The 17,885-nt window shown below is 43.3% G+C and overlaps 1 protein-coding gene across 1 annotated transcript in view; it reads left to right on the top strand.

The window, feature by feature from the left end:
* STK4 (serine/threonine kinase 4) overlaps window positions 1-16,825 on the top strand; it is a 45,693-nt gene extending 28,868 nt beyond the window's left edge. Inside the window, exon 11 of the mRNA XM_066330607.1 lies at window positions 13,751-16,825. Coding sequence (XP_066186704.1) covers window positions 13,751-13,909 — 159 coding nt within the window. The 3' untranslated portion in view covers window positions 13,910-16,825. The remainder of the gene's footprint in view (window positions 1-13,750) is intronic.
* Window positions 16,826-17,885: the final 1,060 nt, after the last annotated feature.

Here is a 17,885-nt window from a genome sequence, read left to right as displayed (position 1 = left end):
GGCTGTCAGAGCACTGGGATCATGGTGCCTTTTTTATATGTATTTTATTCTGTATGTTATGGGAAGACAGCAGGCTGGCAGATCAGTGTGCCTGTGCGTGGTGCAGGCAGGGAGCATCCAGCCCCAGGGTGGCAGTGGCCTGGAGTCCCCAGGGAAGGACAGGGAGGATTCCCCCTGCAGCACCAGGTGCTACCCAGCCACAGGCAGAGCTGGGATCTCAGGTGCAGGAATTGCAGCTCCTGCTGCTCCCCTGCACCCTGTGAACTGCAGTTAATGTGGTCACGGCTCAGCTCAGCTCATTCCTTCTCCCAGCTCTGGTGAAGAATGGCTGCACACTGCAACCATCTGCTTCTTTCACTGGAAGTGATTTATAGGGAGGAACTGCTGGAGGGCAGGTGATTTATTGCTTATCAATAACAGTAAACACATGCTGCTTTACAATGACCAGAGTCTCTAATTTATTGCCTTCTGTCTGTGAAGGTGTCATTTGTCTTGTGAGCAGCTCGTTGTCTGCCAGTACCTGGAACATTCAACATCTTTGGTTTCTCTGAACATCCATTTGGATAGCATTTGTTAGCAATCTAATATTGATGCTTTATAGCTTTACTACCTTTTGTCCTTTTAAAAGTTCAATCGATTAAAAACTTGAGAGTATTTTCTGTGCAGTTGCCAGCTTTGAAAATGATGGCAGACTGGATAATTGGCTCTTATTTTGTTGGAACTGGCCTTTGGGTCTCTGCTGGCAGTAGGAAGGAGCCATGCTGAGGATACAGGGTTAAGGCAGATGCTAGGAATACCTGCATTATATGGGAAAGCTGCTGGTGTGCGAGTTTTTGTAATTTATCATTTTATAGTGTTTCCTGACTTTGCTGTGATCTTCTTAGGTTTATCTTCTTTTTACTTCTGCCTTCTAAGCAGCTTGGTAAAGGTGTCAGATGCAGGCCTCTGCACTAATCTTTCTGTTCCTCCTTTCTCCCAGCCAAATTACTCAAGTGGTCATTTGAGTTAGTTACTGAGGCATTAGAAAGTGTCTGACTGCTTGGACAGGAGGGAAAAAAGCTGTATTTGAGTGTGCACGTTTATAGGTCATTTAATTGGCATCACTGAAAATCAAATAATCTTGCCACTTCTATTAAATTATTATGAAACTTAGATTACATTCTTTATTTTATAAGGGAGCAAGTTTCTCTGACCCTTGTGTGATGAATGAGGATTGATTGTTCAGAAAATTCATCTGGATATGTATAGTTTTGTGTAGAAGAATGAAGAAGTTTGGTTAAAGTAGAGCATTTTTCAATAACGTTTTTCGAAGACTAAACCAAACACTTTGAGTGAATCTTCAGGGACTTCTCTGTCCAAATGTTTCTTCCCTTCATCTATCATGAACTCTCTTTTTTCCCAGTGGTGACTAGAATAAAAATTACTTCTCAGGCACTGATTTCTTCCAGTAGTCTTACTTTGAACATAAAGTGAACTTATTTTCTGGGGCATTCATCATTTTGGGAGATAAAGCCAGATTTGGGATGTCTGATTGATATCTCTGTTTAGGCCCTATGGAAGTAGGGCAGATTCCTGGTTGGAAAGCAAGAAAACTCGAGGTATTTGTTTCTGCTGCCCTGAATCTAAAATAAAGATTTCTTTCTATGGGAGAGCATTAAGGCTACAATTTTTTAATTTTTTTTTTTCTGGAGGGAGGGAAACAAATTCAAATAAAAGGACTGTTTTTCTGACAACAGGAGGCAGTCCAGGATAGACAACTATTACCTTTCAAACCTGAATTGTACCCCCATGGTATCTCCTGGTTATTGAGGAGGATCTTGACGTGTAATACCTAGATGTAGTTCCACTGTGAAGTATGATTTATAAAAAGAGACAGGTTTTCCTGATGTTTTATTCATTAGTTTTAAATGTCACCTGTCTTGATTCATAACATTGACATTCCTTGAATGGATTTCCTTTTTATTTTTTCTCTTCAGCCATCTGCCAAGAATTTTTAAAGCTCTGTCAATTGTTTATTTCTCTTTTAAGCATTACTGTTCCAGCATATTTAGTATATGTTCTTCCCAGCAAATACTTTTAACTTGTGACATCTTTATTAAGGACAAATGGTTCATTCTGTCACCTTGTAGTCAAACAGTCTTTTTAAAAATAAGCCCAGGAGCAGCTTGCTTCTCTCTTTTATTGTTTAAGTAGTCTTGAATCTTCTGTAACATTTGCATGAGGAAGACACTCTGAACCTCACTGCAAACCTCATTGGGTTCGTGGCTGTGTCAAACCACCAGTGTGATTCACAGCGAGTTCTGCGTACGTAGGTTTTTAGAAACCTTTCCAAATCCCCTTTATAACAACAACAACAACAAAACAACAACAAAAAAGAAGACTATACCACATTTGGTTTTAAAATTGGTTAGCAATATTTAAATAGGAGAAAGGTATTTAAGAGACGTGACTCTCGTCTGTGCTGGGGAAGAGAATAGATTCCTGCTCTCTTCCATTTGGTAACAGGGTCATTGCTCACCACCTGCTTTCACTTTGGTGCAAACTGACATTGATTGCAAAGCACTTACTGCCACAACTCGCTGTCAAATTTTCATTTTTTGCTATATTTTTGTATATAGCAGGCCTTCTGTGACATGAGGCTTTTAGATGAAACTTGCAGTGAGTGGGAAGTAAAATGAGTTGCTGGAGTTTGTTGCTTAGGTCATATCCCTTAATGGAGACTGAAATAATGTAACCTGAAATCGACTTCATACCAGAGTACTCAGACTTGTAAATTCAACATCCTGGACTATCTTGGAGGCCCCTTGCCTACTGCAGATTTAATCTGCTAAGACATTGACTGAAAGTTTTGCAGATGAACTAAGTAACTAAAAGAACTTCATCCTGGGTCTGTGATGATTGGATTTGCTCCACTGCTGCTGCATGGTTAAGGTCAGGCTGCAACAGGCATTTCTGCTTTGGGAGAAAGGGGAGAGGAATTGGTAGTTGAAGGTGTGATGCTGGAAAAATACTCTCTGACCACCACACTGAATTCTTTAGAAAACATGTTGGAGCCTTGTTATGCCTCGAGATCTGTTTTCAGGGCTGGATGTGTTCTTGGCACAGCATCTCCCTTAAAGAAAGAACACTGCTGCTGAAATGAGATCTATTTGAAATGCTTCTGAAATCTTCTTCCAGCTCATCTGTCAGTGCAAATGTTTGTAAAGGGTAATGTAGCTTAAAAAGACAAGCTTCTCCAGGTTTTTCTCATCTGTAGCAGAAAGGGCTCCTTTTGGGGACTCTTTGCATGGAGAGTCTGTTATAGTTGCTCTGGATTGCCTCTTGGGGGCTGGAGTCTGGACCATCTGGAAAAGCCGGGGGATGAAGCCTCCACCAGGCCCCTGGGAACACTTTCCAGTGGGCAGGGTCTCATCTGGACAAGTGCCTGACATGATGAGCTGTGAGAGGAGCAAAGTTATCTCAGCTCTGGCTGCTGGACCTGGTGCGTTTGACCTTGTGCAGCCTCTTCTTGTGTTACTTTAAAACCTGCAGAAACACCGAGGCGTTGCTTATTGCCAGCACAGCTGGTGTGTGTCACCTTTGGGTGTCTGAGATCAGATATTGGGGTGAAATCCTTCCCTGTGAGGGTGCACAGGGTGCCCAGAGAAGCTGTGGCTGCCCCTGGATTCCTGGCAGTGTCCAAGGCCAGGCTGGACAGGGCTTGGAGCAGCCTGGGACAGTGGGAGGTGTCCCTGCCCATGGCTGGGGTGGCTCTGGATGATCTTTAAGGTTCCCTTCCAACCAAACCATTTTATGATTCATTATTCCTTTGACCTTCAGGAAGAGGGAGAAAGAGCAGCTTAATGCATACAGACTGATACAGTCTGAAAGGAATATTATTCAGAAATGAAGTGTTTTATTCCTTCTTGTTTTGTGTCTTGCCATCATGCAGGATCATTATAAATGGATACTCAAGTAATAGTGAACAACTGGGGAAACCTTTCCTAGTGAATTGTGCAGGTTAATTCGAGATGGATTTTGTGGAGATGGTTCACTTGGGGACTGTCCCAAAAAATATTTGCCTCTTAAATATTAAATACATGCCCCTGGTTTTAAAGACAACTGCGTGAACACGCAGCTATTCATTTTTCCAGAATGCCCTGGAAATCTCTATCATTCAGTCTTTCCTCAGAAAGCTTGTAATTCTCTCTCCTGTCTTCTTTGCCTTCAAGTTGCAGCTGTTCCCTCCTTTCCCTGGGTGAAACAGGGGAGGCAGAGCAGGATTGGACCAGGGTTTTGTAATGAGCCTGTTTTGTGTAGACAATGTGAGGTCTTCCTGGAAACAAACCTCTTTCAGCAGCTCTTCTGGGGCTGGAACTAAAATGGGAGACTAAGACTCAAAAATGTTTGTTGAATGAAGCTTAATACTCTTAAGACAAATAGACCCAAATTATTTAAAGCTATGATGGCTGCTTTCCATGGATGATGTAGTCTTAAGCCTTTGAAACAGAAACTGTGTGTTTTAAGCCTTCACCGTGCCTTTGAGTGTGAGATTTGAGTGTGTGAAGTCTTCAGATGTGTTAATGATGCATCTTACTCCACATCATTAATAAAGGCTGTATTTGAGTACTGATTCTGTGCTAATTAGTTGGTTACCACTTCAGTTACATTAGTGTTTCATACTGAGAAATACTGTATGAATGAATCACTCCGAGTTCAGGTGTTGATACTTCTTCAGTTGTTCTGCTTTATTCAGGAGAAGTGATCCTGAATGAAGAAAATGTTAATTCTTCAGCAAGTAGAGCCCTTAGGAGCAAGGCAGGGAGGGGTGAAGGGTACCTGGAATTGGAGGGAAGCTCTTTTGTGGGCATATGTACCTTTCCTGGAGGAACTTGGTTAAACTTCAGATTTGTAAAAAAAATATTTGTTTGATGTAAAGGAATCAGCATTTTCTGATTGCTCTTCTTTTAAAAAGAGAGAAAAACCCCACGTTGCTCAGCTATGTACTTTGTAGTTGAGTTGTGCAGCTAGCCAGATCCTCATGGCTTAATGACATGATTTATTTTAGCATGTTCAGAGGTATTTTTGTACTCTTACTTAAGAAAATTAAATCATAATCACTTAGGGAAGGAAAAAAAGCCCTACTGTTTTTATTTAATCAAACCTCTGGCAAGCAAGTGCTTTTTAAAAGCAAATGGTACTCCTTTTTTTTGCAGGTTTTTTGGGGGTTTTTTGGTGATTTTTTTTTTTTTTTTTTGCTTGCTTGTCCAGACAGGCTGACCTTTTAGCTTGCTTTGTAATTCAGTTACTGAAAAAAGAATAGAAGTGAGATAACTTGTCTTTGTGGTTATAGGATTAGTCAGCCACTTTCTAAGTTCCTAAAGGTTTTCAAGGTTTGGACTTCTTGTAGTTCAGTGCTCCAGAATAACAGTGACATAATTTGTCATTCCTTTTGTTTAGATTAAGTGTGTACAGGACTTGGGATGATTTTGGAAGTGAATGGAGCTATTCATACTCATAACTGACACTAAGACTAAAAAAGGAAATTTAATCTTGGAGCTTAGAAGATTAAAATGAATTGCTCTTTTTTAAAAAAGCTTTATGTTTTAAATGATCACTCAGCACTTACATCAGTGAGTAGACCCTTGGATGGGTTTTCTTCTTAATACTTCAGCACAATGCTGAGGGTAGTAACAATTTGCAGAGGTTCTGTGGTTGTGCTGGCTGTGACACCAGAACTTCCCTGAGCCCAGGAAGGGTTAGAGCAGGGATCAGTGAAGTGCAGTTTTGGCTAAGAGCAGCCCAGGGATGCCAGTGTTGATAAAGGCTGTGGTGTTCCCACACTTCTGTCTGGGTACAAGGGGGAATGGGATGTTTGCTGTAATCCTCTGAAACTGGGAATGTCCTGATACCTTGCCAACAGCAAAGCTGCTCTCTGGTGCCTAAAGGCTTTGGAGGAACAGGGGAAAACTCCCAAACTGTGGGAAGGCAGAGGTGCCTCTGAGCTGGTGAGGAGCAGTTCTGTGTCTCCTCCAGAGCAAACACAGGAATGGGCTGCTCAGGGTGGGATTGAGAAAGGTCCGTGCTGACCCAGCAGGATCAAACACTGTGGGGGCAAATGCAGCCTGAAATAAGATGCAGAGGAGCAGCAAAGCTGGGGCAGTTCCTGCTAGGGAAGAGCAGTGGGCTCAGCAGCCACTGGTGGGACTCCAGCAGTGAAGTGAGGAGCTGACCCTGCTGGGGACAAGCCTTGCCGAGGTAGCAGGGGCCAGGCTGGAGAGGGAGAGCTCTTGGCAGTTCTCATTCCTGCAGAGGCAGTTTCCAGTTTAGACAGGAACTTCCCAGTGTGTCTGGCAGGGAGAAGGATGGCACACATGGAAGGATAGTACAGGTACCATGGTCTGGTGTCTTGAATGTTTATTTTAATCAAGTAAGCAGAGCTACATGGAAAATTAACTGGAATCCTTACTGACATCATAACAATGAGGTGCTTTGCTTTCCATAGCTCCACATCTGTGCAAGTGAGGTAGAACCATCCCAGACACTTCACTGGAGAGGCACTGGGTCTCCTGATAGAACTCTCTGTTAAGATGCACTTTTCCAGTTCAGCTGGGGATCAAAAGCTGAGTGTGTGGTAGTGTCCATCTTTTCTTCCACAAAAATGTGCTACGATTACACTTCAATATTTAACTGGCTTAAGCTGACTTGAACTCTAGGTCATCCAGTGATCTCATTGAACGTGTTGTTTCTTTGTGCAAAGCCATCTCTTATTTGGGTGAGGTGGTCTGAGAGCAGTCTCCAGGTGTGCAGTGATCTCAGCCCCTGTTCCCTTTCTTTGGGCAGTGGTAGCTGCAGCGCTGGTTTGGCTGGTGCTGGATGCTGCAGCCCATGATGTGTTTTGCCAGTACATTGCCTAAATAATTAAGGTGCGTTAAAAGCAGAAGCTTGTGCTGCTGAGACTTATTTTTCAAATCTTTTGAAAGATTAATATCTGTATTTTTAATCTTGCATGAAATCCCGCAATGAGTGCATTTCATCCACTGCTTTCATAACAGTGAGAAACTTCACTGACGTGCTGATGCTAAAAGGGAGGAAAATCAAGATAATTAGTGGTTGTGTAGGCACAAGGGCTTGTTTTGATTTACTGCAGCCCCTCTGTGGCATGGCTACTTGACAGATCTGTGCAGTTGCAGGGACCTGATGGATGAGGAAAAATGGTCAGAAAGTGCCAGTAGGTCCTTGTGTCCTTTTGCATTTAAAGTGAATAAATAGTTAATGCCTGCTCATACATTACATCAAGGCTTCCTTGTGCTGGAAACGTAAACGAGAACAAGGCACTTAATTTTTAGAGCAGTGATTGAAAGTATGCCAAGTGGTATTGAGGCAGCATTTCAGGAAAAATGCTATGAGAAAAAATGGCATGCTATTCCAACACCAATTTATATCACCATCTTCAAGATCCAAAGTCTGGAGCGCTGCTTAGCTTGAGAAATTACCTTCTACATTTAATTTTGGCCAGAGAAATTGAGGACTTTTTTTTTCTGGTTTTAAAAAAAGCGTGTAGTACTTTTGAGTAATGTGTGTCCTCAGAGTATATTTGATATGAGCATTTAATGGATTCCTTGTTTAACCAGTCTTTCAAGTTACAGAAAGCTAATCCCAGGATAATCTCAGCTCTTACACTTGTCAGAGCTCACAGTGATGAATCCCTGAGTTCTGACACCCTTCCTTGGCTCATGGTCCCTGTAGCCCCACTGCACCTCTGACTGCTGCAGCCTGAGCTGCTACAAACAGCCACAGCAATTGATGGCCTTTGATGGGAGAGCTCCTCCCAGAAATAAAACTCTGTTCGAGGAGGTGGCTGAAGAAAAGTTGAGGAGTTGAGCTGGATACACATCAAACTGATCTGCAGGGTTCTGGAGAAGAAAGTGTGAGTGTGCCCTTGGTTTTATCAGCAGGGAAACATCTTGATAGCCTTGGTGATAGCCAAGGTCAAGTGATGCAAGAGTTTATTATTCTCTTCTGTGAAGAGCCTCCCTTCCTAAAGGACGCCTGAACATTTAATTGAACTTGTAGGAATCGTTTTGTACTTGTCTCTGATATGTAGCCACTTCTGCTGTTGAGTGTGATAATCAACAGCCTCCCCTGAGGGGCTTCCACACAACTGCAGTCCCGGTTGATTGTTCTGGTTTTGTTTTTCCAAAGTAGACTGTTGCTGCTGTATTACCGTGGTAATACTTTTCATTATCTCTCACAGCAAATTCCTATTTGGCATTTAATGTTTAGCATAGCTTGGGTGACTTGGTTTGGGTAAAAGCCCTTTTTAAGCCACATTTAGAGTTTGCCAGTCTAAATGAACACACAGAAAATGATGGGCTGTGTTCCCTGCTGATGGGATTGATGGGTTCTATGGGGGGCTTTGATCACTGGGTATGCAGTCAAGAACTGTTAGATTGCAGCATAAAACTAGGCTTAAAAGGAAGCTATAACAATAAAAGCTGTGCTAAATAGACAATTAATTTGTTTTTTCCTTAGCTCCCATCTAGCTCGTATCTTTTCTACTAAGAATTTATTTCCCTGCGTAGCGTGGGAAGCTGCAATTTTATTACTTCTGTATTTTAGTCTTCAAACTCCCACTGCCCCTTATGAAGTGATAATTGCCAAAGCCAGTTTTTTTCTAAAGGCTATATAAAACTTAAAAGTTTGACATCGAGTTATGTTGAGTAGTAAATGCCACCTGGAATATCTGGGTGAAAGGCAGGCAGAGGGATTGCTGCAGCTGGGTGTTTTCTTTCTAAAAAGCCACAGGCTCTTGGTAACAGTGGGAGGATATTCAGAAAATACCCTGAGCTTGTGGAAGACAAGTGTTCAAACTCAGAGGAACTATGGTAGAGAGAGATATGTCTAGAGGGCTAAGGAAGAAGAGAACAACTTCCTAATTTTATTTGTAGGATTGGTTGTAGTACCAAGACATGCAAATACTCTCCTGAAAAACTGTTCAAATGCTTTCACCAGGAGGAAAGTAACTTCGTCTCACCAGCGTCCTACATATTCCAGTTTTGTTCCAGAAGTCAGGGTCCAACTGCACGTTTGCAAAGTGATGGTAGAAAAACTGCACCCCACCCAAGGGATGGAGGGTTCCTGTTTGGCACAAGCCTCAGGAATTCAAAGGCAGTATTTAAAAGCAAAGCTCAGATAGCTTGAAACTTTGCAGACATGCAAAGAAAAGCCTTTGTGCTAAAGGCAGGGATCAAATTCAGTGTCAGTGAGTAAAAAGAAAGCTTCAGGAGGAACAAGGAACACTTGCCCCAAGATAATATTTCTTGATTCCTGTGCAGTCAGTGAGCTAGAGCTTGGCCAAAACTCTTTGTTGGGGGAGAAATGTGTGAAAGCTGCTGGGAAACAGCTCCTTTCTGTTTGATGCTCATAATTCATGCAGCAAGGAGATTTGGCTGGCAGTGGTTTTGCTAGAGGAGCAAATAAGAATGATGGCTGAAGTGACTCAGGGTTACTGGATGACCATATTTATGTCAGTAGTACAGGCTGGTGGTGACCTTGTGCTGCTGTCGAGGGACCAGAGAATGTGCAAGTCCCAAACTTGTCAAGCTGCAGACCTTGCTGTAGGCAAACCAGCCCGGCTGCTCTCACTGTGAGGGCTGGGGGTACTGAGAGGACTGTGATAAATTATTTGCATCAGCTTCTAATTCAAAAAGTTTTCACCAATTGAGGTTTTTGTTTGGTTTTCCTGAGGACAGGCAGAGGCTGAGTTAATTCTCTAGGCTTTGTGTTTTACAGCAGATAGTTTTTGTTTTATATGTAACTGAAATCTGGCGTGGGCTGTTTAAAGATACCGTGGCAGAGTTTTGGGCTGTGTCCTGCTCAGGACAGAACAGCAGAGGTATAAGGTTCAGACCATGGTGCCCTTGAATACCAAACCTGTGCCTGTGTCTGCAGAGAGCTTATATTTATTCTCCTTTTGCTGCTTAGATTCATTTACATGCAGTAGAATATCATGTTGCTGTGACACTCTACCTGACTATAAGAAATGCAAGTGGGGTGTGTTTTTTCCTCCTGTTTTTAAAATGCTGATTTGAAAGGACTGCAACTCAGAAGCAGTTTGCTGAGTTGAACATTATTCACTGGGGTAGTTGTCTGCAAATCTGTCAGAAATGCTGACAAAGGAATGTCATGAATAGCTTACAAATCTCCTTGAGGAAGAAATTGTTTTTCAAATGATCTGTTCCTGATTTGTCCATCACTACTGTGTAGACATGGAAAGGCTGTAGGTTATGTCCTTCCAAAGGATATAATTATGTATATGCTTCTCAATTATACAGTAGAAATCATCAGCATATTGAAACAAGACGTTGCTGTCAGTGATGTCTAAAGAAAACAAACAGCATCCAACAGCTGTGGGTGTGAGGCTTTCAGATGAACACTTCCACCTTTGTCTTCAGTTGGGGAATTTTACAGAGTTAAGAGCATTCTCAAAGCCTCAAGTGAAAATGCAACTGTTAATCAAATGGTTAAAAATCAGCTTTCTCAACATAGAAGCTTGCTGGAAGAGTTTCACTGTGCTGCCTCCTCACCATTTTGATGGATTTGTTTGGCCAACCTTAGAACAAGTATTTTTTATCCAGCTTTACATTTGAAATGAGATTCCTTCCTTTAAAAGTTTGTCTTAGGTATTTGATCATTGTGGACAAAAATAGATAGCTTTTACAGAGACAGTGAGACTTCTTAGAGCAGAGGAAATGCTGAGGAGCGAGGACAGGAATGGGACTGAGCCCGTGGCTAAAACCAGCTCTAATTGCAGCTGCTCAGTGCTGAGACTTTACCCCGAGCCACCGTCTGTCATGAGATGCTGTCCTTGTCCTTCTTGTCTTATTTTGCTGCTGGCGTTTCTCTGAGAGAATAATGTCAGTGTCCCAGGAGTGCAGAAACAGATATACTGGAGTCTAAAACTTCATTTCTGGGAGAAAGCCTGTCTGTGGCATTGCCTTACACTGAAATGCCAGGCAGCAAAGTGAAATGGAGGCCATCACATTTTGAACAGTTTGTTGGGGTTTTTTTTCCCTTCTAAAGTGAGTGGAAGGACAGGCTGAGTGGCTGCCCAGGCCAGGTGCCTGGACTCTTGCTGTCACGGCCTGAGGCACACTGGGAGCGGAGGACTGGGTGTCCCCTGCTCTGTGTGGCTCTTGTGGCTCTCATTTCCCACCAATGTCAGTCTCCCAGTCTGGGCTGAGCATTCACCTCCTGGACCTTCCACCAGTGTTGCCTTTGGCTTCTCCACCTCCTCCAAGAGCAGTGTGACGTTCACAGACAGTGTGCCATGATTCCAGGTGAACACTCTGCCAGTGGCTCACCCTCACTGGCACAGCACTGCACACAGGATGTTCCTGTGCTCCCAGAATCCTGGGCCACAGGGACTTGTCTCTCTTCTTTCTCCCACCATCCCTGTTGTGTTTAACCCGTGATCAGGCTCCGTAAGCAGCCGCTCTGCGTCATGCAGGTAACCCACTTCCCAGTTGGTTCATATTAATATAAATCCGTGGGCTTTGCCCACTCCAGACTTAGCTCCAGCATCTTCCACACTGTTCAGCCATCTGTCCTGACAAACACAGTCCCAGGAGTTGTCAAAGCTGTTGTGTCCCTTGGCAAGCAGCTCTTACACTTTGCAGGAAGACTCTGTGTCCACGAAGGATGTCCCCTGATGCTCCATCCTGTTCAAGGACAGCAGCAGGGCAGTGTTTTCTTACTGCCACGTGTTCTGTGGAGCCCATCCCTGTCCATCTGCTCTGCCAGCTCAGGCACTCTGCTCCTGGCTCTAAGCAGCACCCAAGCACTTGAGGAGGATGGCAGGGAAGGCTCAAAGAGCATCCCTGGAAGATTGCAGCCCCAGGGCGATTTCTCACGTCTAATAGTTGGCTTAAACCTTGAGCAAGGAGTTTTAGATTTGTTCCAGTGCTCTGCTGAAGCGGTCCAGCACTGGCAGAGCTGTAGTTGCTTAGTGTATGTATTCAGTACTTGTATTAATATTTTCTTCTATTTTGCATTTTTATTTGACTTTTCAATTCTCTAGACTGTGAGGAAGTGGAATATTGAATAATTACCTGCTCCTTAATAAATTAGTGTGAAAAGGCAACTGGTGCCATGCATCAACTTAAACTGCTGCCTGTTAAAGTTGCATTAATGTGTATAAATAATACATATCTTTGTGGAAGAAGTGCTTTGTCTTTCTAATGAACAGTTGCCTGATTGGAAAGGCTGAAAGACTGTATACCCTGGGCAGAAAGGTTGTTTTATATGTGCCTAGATTATTAAAATGGATTTGTGATCTTGAAGCAGGAGCTAAGAAAGATCTTGCTTAACAGAATATACTAAAGAACTTTGAAAGACGTTGTGAGAAATTTGGTAGCAGGTGACTCTGTGATTTAGGGCCTGGTATCTCTTCCACCTCAGGAGAAAGCATCAGGATTTCCATATCTTAGTTTTAAGTTTTAAGGAGTGGTGCGAACTGCTATTAAACATTTATTTGTTGCATTATAGTAGGCAGCAAACATCTCACTCCGTGTTTTGGTTCAGAAATGGCTTGAAGAATAACCATGACAGCTGACTAATTAACAGCTAAACTAGGACAGCCTTGCTTGCAAGAAAATAAAGATAAGTCACTTAATTATGACATTTGTTGAAAGCAAAAAAAAAAATAAAAATTTGACAGTTCTTTGTGCAGAAGAAAAATCCCAAATTATTTTGCATATTCTTAGCATCCACAGCAGGTGCTTACTGATAGCAGGTGCTGCATTGTCATTTCTGTCCTGCTGGGGTGCCTGTAAAACAGTCTCTCCTGTGGTCACTTGGTCTTGGATGAGGAAAGGACTGGTGCTTAAATAAACATTTGAAACACTTCCAGTGTCCATAATTTTAACATTATGCTAAAAACCTGTCTGTTCCACCAGTTATAATATTACAACATTACATAAAGGCTGTAGCTGTGGACAGTCTAGACTGTTTCAGGCCACACTTGGCATCTGTAATCACAGAGCAAAACTTTCCTGTGCCAGTTCTGAGCAAATTGGCACAGACAAGACAGCCAGTTAAACAAAGGTCAGGCAAAGAGAGAATTCAGGGAGAGGGAGCTTGTCCAGATGAGCCTGACATCTTCATGTGTACAGGAAAATACAAATTGTAGTTGCATATTTTATCAGCGCAAGGCTGACCCAAACTGACCTGGGGTGTGTTTGTGCTCTGGGATTTCTGGTGTAGCAGAGTCTGATTTCCTCACCCTGACTGAGATTCAGCCTGATTGTACGTAATTGTCTTTTATTTTCACATGCAGATTTTGTCAGTGATATGATTCTCTTCCTGTTCCCTGTGTCTCCTTTTGTCATTTAGCATGAGGAGGTTTAGTTGCAAGGGAAGGGGAGGAGAAGAGAACTTTGCTTTCCTTCCATCTCCGTGCAGCGTTTCTGTCCTAGGCCTGCAAAACAAAGCATCCGAAAAGCAACTCCATGGGGGAAATATTTCACTGGTTGGTTATGTGCTCACAACACAGTAACCAGAGCGTGTAATGTACCTGTGAAATGAGCAGAAGCACGTCCTGAGGCTCACACCACTCTCCCTGAGAGCAGCAGCCTGGAGCAGAGCTCTTGGTGTCTTTCCCTGCTGGAGGACACGCTGCGGCCATCCGAGGAGCAGCAGGATCCCTGCAGGTGTGTGGGTGGTGGCTGCACTGATGCCAGTGTCTGTTCCTCTTTTGTCTCCCTGCCAGCTGAAGACTTGGAGCGTGGATGAGCTTCAGAAGAGGCTGTCTGCCCTGGACCCCATGATGGAGCAGGAGATCGAGGAGATCCGCCAGAAGTACCAGTCCAAGCGGCAGCCCATCCTCGATGCCATCGAAGCCAAGAAACGGCGGCAGCAGAACTTCTGAGCCATGGGTAGAATGTTCTTCCATCCTCAAACAAACAGCCCCTTTGCTTTTATGACTACTGAAAAGATTGATTTCTATTGAAATACGCTAGCAAAATAGAGGGCAATACTTCTGCTCGTTTATTTTTCCATAGCACCTTTGTGAACTCAGGAATGCCATTACATGGAAAATCCTGATTGTATGGTTTAATGTTAGACATATATTTAAAACATTATTCCAAAAGAGTTCTGTTACTGTTTGTAGGAAGATTGTTTTTAAACCAGAGGAACCAGATAGGAATAGGCTAATGAAAGTTGGCTCACTCTCTTTTCAACTGAACTTTCAGGAATCCATTTGCGTTTGAGTTAATACAGATTGTTGTCTGTAACAGCTGATTCTTTTTGTTTTTGTTTTCCTTTGTGAATGCACAGACTCAATTTCAAGCTGTTAACTGTTTCTACTGTTAAGGTACTGATAAGTTTTAGGTCGCTGAAGAGAGCAGGTGAGAACATGTACAAACTGTTCCAGCCTTTTGAAAGAAACTTAAATCTCGGTTTTTAAAAAGCCTGTAATAAGCCCCATGCCTTACACTGTGTGCTTTAACCAAGTGTGATTTCTTCAAGACCTCAGTTTTGTCCTCATTTTGTGTTACTTCATGAATTTATACGTGTAGATAAAGCATGTTGTGCCTCCATAAGAAATTACATTCTGTAATTTAAAATCCACACCCACTTAAAACCAAAAGCCAGTCAATGATCTGATACCCCTATGTCTGTCTGTTTGGAAATGTCCTTCAGGGAGAACCTGCTGAGAATGGAGTGCTAGGAAAAGGAAACTGTTTGAATGGGTGGAAGTTGTGTGAACCTCTCTCAGGAATTAGGTACTTCAACTGTGTCTAAGAGGACTTAAAAATCTCCACAGCTTGTGAAATATTTTATAGGCTTCATTTCAAATTTACATCTTTGGATGCTTGAATAAAAACTTGATTTCGCAATCCTTCACATTTCTGCAAGGTTTAGCACATCAGGGGAGTCAAACTGAAAGTAAAGACTGTTGAATTAGCAAAGATGTGCATTTATGGTGGTGGAGCAAAGGCAGAGTTGATCTGGATGAGAAGACAACTACCAACGTCCTGCTGGAAGAGGTTCAGTCTCTTCCAGTTCCTCTGCACGCTCTTGTGTTGTTTTGTTGTTTTTTTTTTAATTTCCCTGCCCAGCACAGCTCAATCAATGCCCCGAGCACGTACAATCGCTGTGAGGACGGTGCAATCAGCTCACATCAGAGTGGAGAGTAAAACAAAGCCTGTTTGCAGGGCAGAGAGTGAGCAAAGCCCCTGCCCCGTGGGCTCCAACAGCACAGCTGTGTGGCTTTAGGTGTTCTAGCACATGATGGAATGCTTTGGGCAGAGCAAGTGTTTCTACCAATGTTCTTTTATTTTGCTCTGATAGAGGGAACGGTTTCCACGTTGTGCTTCTGAACTGGGCCTTGGTACATCACCTAGATGATTAAACAGCAGTGTCTCCTGAGTCAAATGCTGCTACAGAGGTGATGTGTGTGTTTCATGTTTCTGTAGGGTCTTGTTTCCCCCCTGGAGCACTGCTCACAGTTCTGCTCCACAGCTGTGAAAGGAACCAAGCCATTCTTACCCTCTGCAGGGCTCCTTGCATCGGTTTGCCTCAGTTTGGTGGTGCAGTGGGATCACAGCTGTCCCTGAGGAAATGGGAGGCAGTAAGCAGTGTATGTAGGGTGCTGCAGGAGGAGTACATGCTGGGATAGCTAGCAATCTGACAGCCTCAGGTGGTGGGGAACATCAGGGCTCGTGCTGTGCTTGTCTGCAGTCTGTGCAATAGGCTTTGCCCTAGCCGTGTCTTTATGATGAGCAATTTTCATGAGCATCCTTTGCATCAAAGAAACTCCTCCAATTTAGCAGGGAGTTCTCTGGTCACTGTTGGATCTTGTATAAGTCATTTGGATGGATCTGGCCCAGCACCTCTGGCATGACAGACAGAGAGATCTGTGACATGGTAAATTGTGCACTGCCTGTGTGGTGTGGGTCAAGCCTGTTCTGCTGGAGGGATTTTTTTCTTCTGCACTGTATAGATAACTCTGTAGAGATCAGAGGGCATTAGAAACCCCAGCTTTTAGGTGAAACACCACGGGGTGGTGTCTATTTACAGAATATGCAACCTGTGACTGCTGTAACTGAATGTAAGCACTCTTGAAATACTCTGCTTTACTGACGTGATTGTCTTAAAATGTAGCAAACAAACCAAAATAACTAAAACTGGTCCAATGGCTTAGCTGTCTTTGAACCTTTCTTAAATGCTTGCAGTGAGTGAGACTTAATGTTGTTTCTTGCCCTTGGAGCTGTGGTGCAGAGGAATTATTTTCTCCTTCACAGGTTTTCAGTTTGTTGGAGAAAATATTTCCCTTTTTGGTCCCTCTGTGGAATGTCTGGGAGCACAGTACCTGTTCATTTTTCAAAGTCCTCCAAGCTATGACCAAGGCTGGTACCATAAAAGAAGGATGTTTTGACAAAGTTTGAAGCAAAAAACTTGCTTCATTGTGAAGCTGCATTCATATGCTCCTTGAGTCCATCTGCATTGTGGAAAGGGTTCTAGACAAACCATTCTCTTTGCTTCTAAAACCCAGAGATACTGCTGGTGTCAGTCATGTGAGACTTAAAAATGTGAAGTTTGTAGCTTTAACTTTTTTTGTAACAAAGAAATTAGCAACACTGGCATAAACTGCTGACTTGAAATGCTGTTTTGTAAGATCTGGCTGTTTGTATATAATAGTGTTGGGTCTTTAGTTTGTATATGTATGTAACTTTTATGGCATTCTTCTCAGTTTGATACAGGAGATTTCATTTGATCTTTCTCAAATATCTTGCCTTATTTGTTCAAAGGGGCAAATAAACTGTCCCTCCCTGAAAAACATCAGTGTCATGACTCATATTTATGCATTACAATTCTTTGGGGTGTTATTGTTTACCAGGAGAAGTTTTGACACGATGCACCTCTAGTCAGCCAGTGTTATGCAATGTTCTGAAGAACAGTACAAGCTTTCAGGAACACAGGCAGTGAGCATCTCAGACACATTTTAAAACATTACTAATTCTGCAGCTCGGGGTGAGATTGCTTGAGCAGAGGGGCAGCTCCATGTGCTGGCAGCTTTGTGGGGGTTCAGGAGGTGATGCTCAGGCAGTTCCAACAGGGGGGAGCACAGGCAGCCCTGCCTGGAGCTGCAGTCATGCAGGAGGGATGTTTGCCTCGCAGATGGGGATGCTGAGCTCTGCTGTAGGTCCTTGCTGTCTCTGCAGCAGCTTCCCTGAGCCTGCAGGCAGGTTTGGGGCTAGGTACATATCAATTTATCCACCTTCCTACACAACAGGTGAGGCTGCAGGCTCACTCCTAATTCTGGCTCACTTGCTGCACTTGGAGCTTTCTAGCTCAGAAAAAGATGAAGCTGACAGTAAGTGGGTGCTGCCTTCCAATGGTGAACTGTTGGCTTCGATGTGGTTTCCCTGAGCAGTTACTAAATCTGTCCTGGAGGGATGACTAACTGGAGCAGAGACAGAATTCATTCAGGAGTCAGCTTTGGTTAGCAATTCCGGAAGAAACAAAATAGATCTGAGCTTTTAAATGTTGGGAAGGAGCTTGGAAATCAAAGGGAGGGAGGCTGCCGGCGTTTCTAGTAACTGGGGAAGCCTGGAGCTCTCACATATTCTCAGCAACATTACCAGGATGCTGTGGAGCCCCAGAACAAAGGGAGGGAGGGTTGTGCAGCCACAGCAGGGCAGTGTTTGTGTGCACTCCCTCTGTGCTGGCAGCACTGCACCTGCTGCACAAACCTCTGCCTTTGACCAACAAACCCAGCAACAGATCCCCATAAGCTGGGACTGATGTTGAGCCTTGGGTTTCTCTCCCATAAGGGAAAAAGTCAGCTCTCCACTAAGCCCATAGCACCAGCAGTTTTTAATAGTTATTAGCATTAA

This window comes from Sylvia atricapilla, chromosome 16, assembly GCF_009819655.1.
Source record: "Sylvia atricapilla isolate bSylAtr1 chromosome 16, bSylAtr1.pri, whole genome shotgun sequence".
Taxonomy (NCBI): domain Eukaryota; kingdom Metazoa; phylum Chordata; class Aves; order Passeriformes; family Sylviidae; genus Sylvia; species Sylvia atricapilla.
The sequence above is the reverse complement of the archived record's forward strand: the minus strand, read 5'-3'. Positions and strand labels throughout refer to the sequence as shown.